This window comes from Chenopodium album, chromosome 8 (genome assembly GCF_948465745.1).
Source record: "Chenopodium album chromosome 8, dcCheAlbu1.1, whole genome shotgun sequence".
Taxonomy (NCBI): domain Eukaryota; kingdom Viridiplantae; phylum Streptophyta; class Magnoliopsida; order Caryophyllales; family Amaranthaceae; genus Chenopodium; species Chenopodium album.
This window is the reverse complement of record NC_137841.1, coordinates 71,168,112-71,180,321: the sequence shown is the minus strand read 5'-3', so window position 1 is coordinate 71,180,321 and position 12,210 is coordinate 71,168,112. Positions and strand designations below refer to the sequence as shown.

At 31.6% G+C, this 12,210-nt stretch overlaps 1 protein-coding gene and 1 long non-coding RNA gene across 2 annotated transcripts; one reads left to right on the top strand and one right to left on the bottom strand.

The window, feature by feature from the left end:
- Positions 1-715: 715 nt before the first annotated feature.
- On the bottom strand, positions 716-1,825 carry LOC145556510 (uncharacterized). The gene is made up of 2 exons (XR_014091875.1): positions 1,635-1,825; positions 716-1,018 (listed from the first exon to the last, which is right to left on the bottom strand). It is a non-coding gene; the product is annotated as an uncharacterized LOC145556510 (long non-coding RNA).
- A 4,522-nt stretch (positions 1,826-6,347) lies between these two features.
- LOC145556509 (spermidine hydroxycinnamoyl transferase-like) lies at positions 6,348-8,674 on the top strand. Its single transcript, XM_081618169.1, has 2 exons — positions 6,348-7,437; positions 8,016-8,674. Exons 1-2 carry the CDS (start codon positions 6,404-6,406, stop codon positions 8,446-8,448), a joined length of 1,467 nt encoding a protein of 488 aa, XP_081474295.1. The 5' UTR covers positions 6,348-6,403; the 3' UTR covers positions 8,449-8,674.
- The last annotated feature ends 3,536 nt before the right edge of the window (positions 8,675-12,210 follow it).

Below are 12,210 nucleotides of genomic sequence, written 5' to 3'. Positions count from 1 at the left end.
GCAGAAGAAGATTACGGACATCAATAAAGGGCCATGGAAAAAAAAGACCATGGACACCAGCAAAGGACCGTGAAAAAAAGACCATGGACACCAACAAAGGGCCGTGACAGAAGACCATGGACACCAGCAAAGGGTCGTGACAGAAGACCATGGACACCAGCAAAGGGCCGTGGTAGCAATTCAAAAGTTCGTTTTTTTTAATAATAATAAAAAAAAAATTGAAGGCAACATCAAAAGAGAGGTGCAACTCGATCGACTTTAACAAAGTGCGAATTTCCAATCGTAACGTTCGTGTTACTGCCGTTACGATTGCGGGAGGGTGTTAGGAATATAGAAAAATATATTATTGTGATATATTTTCCATATAGATCTTATGATATTATATTTAGGATAATAATATATCTTAGTGATATTCTAAGATAGATTTATGGAAGTTTATATTAGGGCTGGCAAACAGGTCGGGTCGGGTCGGGTTCAGGTCGACCTGTTTACTTAAACAGGTCAGGACCCCCCCAACCTGAACCCGACCTGTTTACTTAAACAGGTCAAAAAATTCAACCTGAACCCGACCTGATTTGACCTGTTTTTTTTTTATTATTTTTTTTATTTTTTATTAATAAACTTGTAATTTGTTAAATTCTGCAAACATTAAATCTTGTGAATATTTAAGTGTAATCAACATTAGCAAACATATTTCCACTTCAAAATCAAAGCATAGTCAAAGTAGAATCCTACTGCATAGTTCATACAACAATAAAAAGTAGGAAACATGTCCAAAATACTTCCAATAGTCCTAATTAGGTGTCAAATAAATAATTAAGCTAGGATAAACTCAAAATAATGTCCAGAATACTTCCTAAAAGTTCCAACATCAACTAATTTTAAAAATATAAACTAAAAGAACATGTTTGGCTGTTGCAATGCTGCTGGACTTAAGGTAGACTCTCCGGTGTATCGGCGGCTTCATTATTCATCTTCATCCCATAACTTTTCCACATAGATCTTCTAATTGCAGAAACTAAACAAAACACATAAACACAACAAAACTAAGTAAAGATTAGAGAATGAAATAAACTCATAAACAAGCTGAAATAAAACGCATGTAATTATAGAAGAAATATTAGAAAGTTGTAATTGATGAAGAAATCAAATAAATTAGCTACAACCAAAACATTATATACAAAATTAACATGCGACTTATTAGATCAGACTTATTATATATAAAATCCATATATTGGACTTTCGGGTTGTTTATGCGACTTAGAAAGTTGTAATTGATGAAGAAATCAAATAAATTAGCATAACCTCACTCATAAAATCAGATTTATTAGAACAAAACGCAAATTTGGTGCACATTTGGTCACATAAGCACTCATGAACTCATAAGCAAATATCTCACGCATAATTAATTCAGATTAAAAGAAGTAAATTGAAAAATTCAGATTATAATTGCATACACAAAACACATAATAACAAATGAACTTAAATCAGATCTTTTCAAACAAAAACACGAGATTAAATAATATGAAATTCAAGAACTCAAATCGCAAACAAGTTAAGATGACATCAAAGAATTTAAACGCCTAAATACAAAGCAAAGTTAGGTAAAGTGAATAGATTAGCAAGTAAATTACCTTAGACAATGTGGAGATGGAAGATTCACTAGCAGATTAGGGTGTAAAATTAGGGATTTTTGATGAAAAAAAAATGAAAAACAAGAGGAGAAGAGAGAGGAAAGGCTGGAAACTGGAAAGAGAGAGGAGAGAGAAAGAGAATGAGGTGAAGCATTGAAGCGGCGTGAATGAGGGTGTAAAATTAGCTAGGGTTTTTTACTTTTTGTCATTTGATGAATTGGGCTTGGCCCATATTTAAAAATTAGGTTATGTAAACTTATTGGCTGATAAAAGGGTTAGGCGGGTTGGGTTCGGGTTGACCCGACCTGAAACTGACCCGATTACTTAAACGGGTTTAGGCGGGTTGGTTTCGGGTTGGGATTTTTAACCTGAACCCGACCCGTTTAACTTCAGGTCGGGTTCGGGTTGACCCAATTACATAAATGGGTTGAAAATCCTTCTCAAAACCCATTTATTTCGGGTTGGGTTCGGGTCGGGTTGTCGGGTCGGGTCAGCTTTTGCCAGCCCTAGTTTATATGATAGAGTTTATATTGTGTAGGTTATCTTTTGTAGGCTATAAATAATAGTCAAGATCATCAATACAATTCAAGCTATTCTCTCATAAATATTTTAGCAGCTAGCCATTGGAGCTAAAATGACAAGTAGCTTAAAAGCTTATGTGACATGGCAAAGCTAATTTGACAATTAGCTTGCCATTAGAGGTGCTCTCATAGGCCCAATCGAGGCAACATCATACCATAGCAATGCCACAAACCTTGTGTCATAGTGTGCACCAACATTCCACGATAGCAGCCGCACAATCACGATGCGAATCGACATTTAGCAAGGCCCAGGCCACCCAACAGTGTTGTTGTGCACACATGAGTGGAATGCATGACTAAGACTATTAACACTATTGCCTAAAATGGTCTCGTGTATGGTTTAAAAAATGGTCTCGTGTATTGGTTGACTTTCTTAAACGACAATTTTTAGACGTTGACTTGCATGTGTCGATTGGTGCTCGTACCAAAAATATTGTTTACTCCAATATTTAATAAAGGAAAAAAAAGGGTGGAAGAAGTAAATAGAAGAGAAGTTGCTTAAATCCTACCAAGGGTCCTTCCTTTGCCTACAAAATAGGATACCAACACCCCCTTACTATTCTTCAATTAGTATTAATAAGAGTCTTATTCTTTTGCCTACTTGAACAATAAATAAATAATACCCTTATTTTATTATTGCCCACCTTACTAATTCTCCTATAAGTTTTGTTATGCAATGTTGGTAGGTTTGATATTTTATTTATCCAACTAAGAATTGATGGGAGGATCATAGAGTATAAGATGAAGAGAGTGTGTGAATTTGGGAAGGAGGTAGAGTGAAGCAAGAAAAAAGTTATCCAAAGATAAAAATTGAACTTATACTTTAATTGAAACTTGCATTGGAAATTAATGGAGAATTACTAGAAGAAAGGGTGGAAATCGAATTTATAAAGGTCACGTGACTAGAACGGGTGGGTCAATGCTAAGCTAGAATGTATGGTAAGATTGTTTTCGCAAAATTATTTTTGTTTAAAGTATGTAGTTGATAGGATCGATCTTTGAGAAGGTAATTTCATACAAAGTGTTATTTATTGGAAATTTTGAAAAAAAACCATCTTTTATAAGCATATTTTTGTAATAAACCATCTTATAGATTTTTTTTTTTTGCAATGACACGCCTTAATCAATTTTTATTTTTGCAAATCAATACCTTTATGTCGAAAAATGAGATTTGACCCCATTTTCCGGCGTTGACTACCCCAATCTACCCACGAAACCATCTCTCTCCCCAGCCCCCCTCCCCCCCACGAAACCACCTCTCTCCCCAGCCCCACCCACAAAACCACCCTTTCATGGCATTGACCACCATAAACACACCCCCTCTCACGGCGTTGACCACCTTAAACACACCACTTTAATGACGTTGACCACCCTCCTCTATAGCCCTAGCCACCCTTCTCCCCTCCACTGTCAGTTTCATGGGTGCAGATGGCGTAGTCAACGCCGGGAAACAGGGTTTGACTCTATTTTCCGGCATAAAGGTATGGTTTTGCAAAAAAAAATTTGATAAAGGTGTGTCTTTGCCAAAAATAAATTATAAGGTGGTTTCTTGCAAACAAAATGCTTACAAAAGGTAGTTTTTTGCAAATTTCCTTATTTATATTATCCGATTCTGCTACTGATGTTGATAGCATTGTGACATGTGTTATCTTAGGTTCGCTTTTAGTATACGTTAATAAATAGATAGATTAGATAGATAGATATATGGTTAGAATATAACAAAAATGCAGCCTCGCCAAATGAGCAAACCTAGGAAAAATTATGTTTACAATAGGATCTACAACGTTATAACTCATTTATGAGCCAATTATGATAATCAATCTTAGGATCCCCTGAAACCGGAAGATGATAACCCAACATGTTGGTATAGGTTATCATTTTATCATAATTTTATCATAGATAGATATACTTGGGTTTAGTATAGTATAATAGATAGATATATGGCTGTGATAAAATTATGATAAAATGATAACCCAACATGCACTACAAGAAAAATCTCTTTTCGTAGGGATTATTTCGTAGCGATTGTACATTCGCTATAATATGGAAGTATGTTTGTGAAATAATTAAGGATGTGGTATCATTTTTACAATCGCCATGGTTTTCCATATAAAAACGATACGGAAAACATAATAATACATATCAACACTATTTTTACACATTTATATAATTTTGAGAAATCGTATCATTTTTACAATCGCCATGGTTTTCCCATATAAAATCGATACGGAAAACATAATAATACATATCAAAACTATTTTTACACATTTATATAGTTTTGAGAAATCGCATCATTTACAATCGCCACTAAATCCTAAAAATCGATACGAAAAGCCTTTTCAACACTAGATATATAAATATTGTTTGACAAAGAATACATAAAATATGTCATAACTTATTGGTGAAACATTTAATATAAGAGTTTGAGGTTGCATATTTGAATCTTGTAAAGATCATACACATGTTTTTTTTTTTTTCGTATCGACTATTGAGGCCAACCCCAACGATATTGAAAATCACTACTAAAGGGTAAGGCAACGGGAGATATTGTATCGAATGACCATTCGTTGGGAAAGTTTTTTGTTGCAATTACAATCGATACTAAAGGTTAAAATAATCGCTACGAAAAGATTATTTTCTTGTAGTGTTTTTTTTTTTTTTTTTTTTTTAAACAATAACCCAACATGTTGGTCCATTTCTTTTTGGGTTTCTTAACAGCTTTTAGATGGAAATAGAGGCACACTACGCGACAGATTATGGACCGTACAAAATGCTTGACTCGGTACGATTATTACATACTCCGAATTTATATACGGAGTATTTATTATTTTACATATTTACCGGTTGTATGTATGATACATGTAAAATCATATTGTATGAAACGTCAAGTGTCATGTAGGTAACAATTAAACGTTAATATGACACACAAGATTTTTTGGGTTTCTTAACAGCTTTTAGATGGAAATAGAGGCACACTACGCGACAGATTATGGACCATACAAAATGCTTGACTCCGTACGATTATTACATACTCCGAATTTATATACTTCGTATTTATTATTTTACACATTTACAGGTTGTATGATACAAAAAGACTTGCGTGGACCTGGTTCACAATAATATTATTGTGGACCCGAAGTCTATACACACGCAACTGACATTATATTAAACATAGTGACCATTATTTTTAACATAGTAACCTTATTTTTAATATAGTAACCTTTATTAAAACTACTACAACGTTTAATAATATTGTGAACTTGAAATACGACGCTATTACCCTAATTTTAGCATAGTGGCCTTTATTATTCATATTGATCAGTATATAAAATATTTCATTACAAAAATAACCACTTAGGCCTATATATTACCAAAATGATTTTTATTTCAACATAGTGACCTTTTTTAAAATTATAGTGACCTTTTTTTTTTGTTAATAAAACAACCATACTTTCTCTAATGTTAGTGGTCCACAATAAATTAGTGTGAACCAGGTCCATTTAAGAATTTGTATGTATGATATATGTAAAATCATATTGTATGAAACGTCAAGTGTCCCGTTAAGTAGGTAATAATTAAACGTTACTATGACACATAAGATTTTTGTAAATATATTTTTTTATTTATTAGGATAAAAAATTGGATAAATTTTATAGGATAAAAAAAATTAGTTTAGAGTTTTATTTCCAATAAAATTTAGATAGATTTATATGATAAAATTATTTGTTTAGAGTTTTAAGGCATGTTTTGGTTCAGTTCAGTTCAGCTCAAATGTATTCAGTTCAATTCAACTGCTAACTTCCCTCTCTCATAAAATATTCATTTCAGCTCAGTTCAGTTCAGCTCCAATCAGTAAATGTGAACATGTCCTTATTTCTGATAAAATATTATTATTTATTAGTACAAATTAAAATAAATTATAAGTTTAGCAAGACCACGAGACAGCAACACTACGTTTAACCCGGGCATCGCACGTATCGGAGCACCAAACTAGTATATTCTATATTTCTATTCAATTAAAACACATTTTCTCATTTATATGTGGCTGTCCTTATATACTTGTAACACTTTTCTTTTTATTTTATATCGAGCCAATTATAATAATCAATCCTAGGATCCCCTGAAACCGGAAGAAAGACTCTTATAATTATCAACTAAGATATCCCTCCTTCCCAATGAAACCATATCATGAGTATTATAAATACCAGTAGATGGAATGCGAGTTTATTAGTACAAAGAGGGGAAAAAAATATTACCATGAAAATAATCTCTAAGCAAATAGTGAAACCGGCTGAAGAAACATGGAGAGGCATTATGCCTCTATCAGTACTTGATCAAATAGCTGAAGTTACTAGTTCATCACATATATATTTCTATAATAAACCAACCCAAGAAAAATGGGTAAATCCATCAAACAACAAAATAATTGACACCCTTAAAGAGTCCTTAAGCCGTGTGTTAGTCCCATTTTACCCTTTAGCCGGGCGGTTGAGTTGGGTCGGGGGAGGAAGACTCAAGCTTGAGTGTAATGGCATGGGCGCGGAGTTCATTGAGGTTGAGTCTAGTGAGAAAATAGCCGACTTAGGCGATTTATATTCTTGTAGTGAAAAATTCCGATATCTACAACCTCATTTAGATTACTATAAAAAACCAATACAAGAACTCCCCGTACTTGCGGTACAAGTCACTAGGTTTGCTTGTGGCGGGCTTAGTGTAGGGATATGCATGTCCCACGTAGTTGCAGACGGGAAGAGTGCATTCTATTTCACCGAGGAATGGGCTAGGCTTGCTCGAGGCGAGCCACTAGAGAAGCAACCTTTGCTAGACCGTCGAGTCCTACAAGCTGAAAATGTGGATGATGAGTGCACAACAAAAGCACAAGTTTTACAAGGCCAAAACTTGAGCATTTTTAGTCAGCTTTGTGTAAACGAAAAGGGTGATAACACTAATAGTAATTATAACAAGGTTGACACTTATAAAAAGGTTACTCCTACTTTATTATTTTTAACAAAGGATGAAATTGAACGGCTCAAAAAGGTTGCTACTAATAAGAAAATCATAGAAAATGGAAATAATAAGCGTCCATATAGTCGATTTGAAGTTATTAGCTCTCATGTTTGGAGATGTGTGACCAAGGCGCGGGAGCTTGACGATGAGGACATTACTACCTTAGTAGTTTCCGTTGATACGCGACCTCGTTTGGATCCGCCATTACCATCAAGGTACGTACATTCGGTATCCTCTTCTTTTTAATTTATTAAGGAAAATTTAATACTTCTTTTGTTTCATAAATAATTAGTCGTTTAAAATATGACTTTTCTAATGTTTTAATGATTATGTAGTTTATATATAATTGACTTTTTTTTTTTTTTTGAAACCATATAATTAACTTGTTTTTCTCCAAGTAATGAATTATACTTAGTATTATTTTATTTATATAAAATATTATTATCAATATTTTTTTGATCTATCAATTTTTTTAAAAGCGATTTATCAAATTTTTAGTTTCATTTATGTAATTTTTTATTGTTATTTTATAGTTTTTTGAAAAATAATTATTTTATCTGGATTAAAATTTTCAAAATTATATTTGCATTGTAGATCTAAAAGACTAATTGTGATCCTTTTATAACGTGAAAAAATAAAATGATCATATTATATATCATTAAAATAATATAGTCAAATGACCGCTGTAAAAACATGACACCTTAGGTCAGGTCTTGTCTATTGGACGGATGCAATTTATTTTTACATATTAGCTATAATTATAACAATTTTTATTCTTGATTATGAAATACAGTTACTTCGGAAATGGTGCGATTCACGTAGAGGTAACAAGTACCGTGAAGGACCTAATTTCGGAACCTCTAAGCTATGCTTGTGATAAGATAAGGGAAGAAACGAGCAAGGTGAATAACGAGTATGTGATGGATTACATAAAGTTCTTCAAGAATCAAGAGAGTTTAACCAAGTATCAATTCATGGATGATCTAGGAAAAGTTGAATGTCTTTCGATACTTGATGACGACCAAACTGTAGAGGTTGTGAGTTGGTTGAATCTTGGAGGTTTTGGCATCGACTTTGGATGGGGAAAGGAGTTTCATATGGGGCCTCCTTTAGTTTATGCAAGCGATGGTGATGTTCTTATTACTCAAAAAGACGATGGAACTGTGGTTGTTAGAGTGTGCGTGCAATCTAATTTAAAATTTCAAGAATACATTAGTATTATGTGAGCGGATATGTTAAATGGTTTCGTTAAGTTATTAGTTACAAATGCAACTTTAGGTATTATTTGTGAAATATAAAATATTTCAAAATTATAACTAATGCTTAACAGATGCAGTATTATGTTTTTATTTCCTGGATTTTGCTTAGATGAATAAGTTCTTTCATAATTTCCTTGTGAGAGATTTGTATCTTGTATCGATAATATTTGTATTGTGTTTGTTTTCCATCCAAGAGTTATTTTTTGCTTCCTTTGTAATTTTTTTTTTTACAGATTTGCCTTTTGTTTTTTCATAATGGTACAAGCGTGAATCTGTCGTTTATAATATCTCTTTTGTTTTACGAGTATGGCTAATTTTTTTTTTTTTTTGGGGGGGATGAGTATGGCTAATTTAGTATCTACGGCACCGAGTATAATACATATATATTCCAAAAAAATATATATTATATGAAATTTTTAGTAGAATTTGATAATTAAATCTTACTTTATTTATACATTTTTAAAAGACGAAAAAATTATTCAAAAATTTATCAATATAATAAATTTGAAGCAAAGTTTGTTTAAAAATTAAAAAACTAAAGTAATCAAAATATATATCAAAGTACTCAATATCAATAGGAATACCAGTGTTTATTGCGTGTTCGGTACAAATACGATGATCATAGAAATTAGAAATACCAATCCATCAATATGTACTTGCTTTGTAATGACACAGTGGCTAAGACTTCCCAGGGCTTAGCTAATAAAAAAATCTCTTACAAGTACTGTGTGCCTACAACAGTATTATAGTACTCTATGGCTTAATTTAGGACCTGTGCTGTTTTCAGCACAGCTCATCTCAATAAATCAGAGTAGGCTCTTAATCAGTTGTATTTATAGTCAAGAGTGAATTTTTTTATTTATTGCCCCTACATTAGCTAGCACTAGCATTGAATTTTGAATGTTTTATTTATTTATTTTTTATTTCACGGGATGTGTTTCATAAAGGGAGGACCAATTATTTTCGTTCAAACAAGAGGGAGCAGGACCAGTTATTAGAAAGGAAAAAAAACACACACACACATTTTGGCAGTGGCGGAGCCAGGATTTTGAATTCGGGGAGACAAATTTCAATTGTTTATAATTCGACAAATTTTAAGACAAAAATTGCTCGCATGATTTGTTTATTACTGAGTATATATTTGAATCGCATTTGACAACTATTCCTACATGCATAACAAAAGAAGAGTTGATATGAGTTTCATTGCATATCAAGAAAATTACCCAACAAAAGGAATAGATGTTTGTTTGTAAACCCCAATTCTAGGTTATGTATGTAATCCAATAATTGATAAGTATGAATCAATTACCCTATCATAAAATCAAATAATAATTGTTTTTTGAACAAAATAATGATAGGTATGAGGGGTTTTTGGATTACCTTTGAAAAAAAAAAAATTATGCAACTAACTAGCTAATGAAATTATTATAATGTAATTTATATTAATGAAATTTGAAATTTAGTCTCAAAGTAATTTGTGGTAATATATTATTAATAATAATAAAAAAAAAGTATATATAATTAAGGCACACATAATTAAAAAGATTGATAAAAAAAAAAAAAAAAAAAAAAAAAAGTGATACTTAATTAGATAGATAAATGCCGGCTTCAAGAAAAAAAAAAAAAAAGATAGATAAATGACCGTCAAATAGGGACCTAAAAAATTATATATATATATATATATATATATATATATATATATATATATATATATATATATATATATATATATATATATATATATATATATATATATTTGGAAAACAGACTTATACTAAAACTTTTTATGAACTCTCGTCAAAAAAAAAAAAAAAAAAAAAAAAAAAAAAAAAAAAAAAAAAACTTTATATGAACTATAAACTATTTAATGAAATCCAAAAACATTAATTAAAAAAATTAAGCAAAACAAGAATAAGAAAGTTAAAGTTAGATTATCAAAATCAAAATGGAAAAAAAAAAGAAAAAAAAATGAGGTAAGCGTCCAATAAGAGAGGGAAAAACCTTAATCTCTACTCAACAACCACCAGGCCATGTTTTTTTTTTTTTTTTTTTTTTTTTTTTTTAATATATGTTTGTCTTATAATAATGTATGTATAATAAATATATACTTCCTCTGTTTTTTTTACTTGATCTGTTTCTTTTATCACGCTTGCCAATACAAAACTTTAACGATCAATAAATTTAATTCTTTATAAGTAGAAATTTTAAAATTTACATATTATGATAGTACTTATTGAGACGAATTCAAAAAGATCTTATATGAATATATTTTTCATTGCATATTATTTACAAAAAACGATCAAAAGAAGGGTGATGAATAGTGTATAAGTCAAAGCGGATCAAGTAAAAAAGAACTGAGAAATTACGTTATTACTGAAACTTTTTACACAACAATATTTTTTTTTTTTTGGAATTGGGGAGACATCTCCCATGTTCTAATGTTGTTCTGCCATTGCATTTTGGGGTCCATTAAATATATATTTTGATCTTTCAGTCATAATATCATGTCTTATCTGGATTTGACGAATCGTTTTTCACGAATTAGCAAGAGTACATCCATATGAATAATGTTTGGCACCATTGACGAATCGTGTTTCACGAATTAGCAAGACCCCATCATATACGTATACATGGAAAAATTATCAGTCCATATTAACCATTCTTTTAAATGATTTTTATTATTCCTATCTATGATATTGTAAAGGATTTGATCAAATCATATTTATTGATATTGTTTATAGTTAGCAATCCCTTGATTTACTCTTTAGATTGATGGTCAAAGATATCCCTTATTCTTAGCTAATATTCCTAGACAAGTACTCCAATGTATCTAGTCGTATTATATTGCTTAATCATGTACTACATATACTCATGGAATCACATCAATATAATTAAGCTTTCCAACATTCTCTTTCCCATAAATCTATCATGGTATCATGAGCTTTTGATCCATCTTTTCTTGCTTCCGCTACTACCATGGTTACACTATCAAAACCTTTTGTTGACGCCGACAAATGATGGTGACCATATCAAACTTTCTTCTCGGAAAGCTTCAAACCAAAATCACTTTTTTCACTCAACTCTTTTTGGCACCCCGTATTTCATATACCAAGAGATGCCATTGATATATTTTTTTTTTCTCCAAACCCCTCACATGGAGAAACAAACCTTTTTCGATATCCCGTAGTTTACCTACCATGTGTTACCATATACGAAATTCTCTCCAAAACCATTATGGAGAAACATAACATTCTGTTCTAAACCACCATCACCACCATTAATATTTTCTATCTCGCCTTCAATGGTGGTGAAGGATCGGAACCTCTATATTTTTTCCCTCCCATCAATTTGGTACATACACCTCTCAATTGAAGAAACACCAACATCTTGAAGTGGCAATCAACAATCAAGAAGAACATTCATTTTACAAGATTGTACTTTCCCTTTGGCCGTCCATCTTGCGGGGGCGTGTAAAGGATTTGATCAAATCATATTTATTGATATTGTTTATAGTTAGCAATCCCTTGATTTACTCTTTAGATTGATAGTCAAAGATATCCCTTATTCTTAGCTAATGTTCCTAGACAAGTACTCCAATGTATCTAGTCGTATTATATTGCTTAATCATGTACTATATATACTCATGGAATCACATCAATATAATTAAGTTTTCCAACATTCTCTTTCCCATAACTCTATCAGATATGAGACACATACTTATGGATTGCG

Excerpts from the sequence above, each read along its gene's own strand:
- LOC145556509 (XM_081618169.1), top strand. The coding sequence starts at position 6,404 with ATGAGTATTATAAATACCAGTAGATGGAATGCGAGTTTATTAGTACAA. Across the intron at positions 7,438-8,015 it reads GATCCGCCATTACCATCAAG|TTACTTCGGAAATGGTGCGA; the intron begins GTACGTACATTC and ends TATGAAATACAG.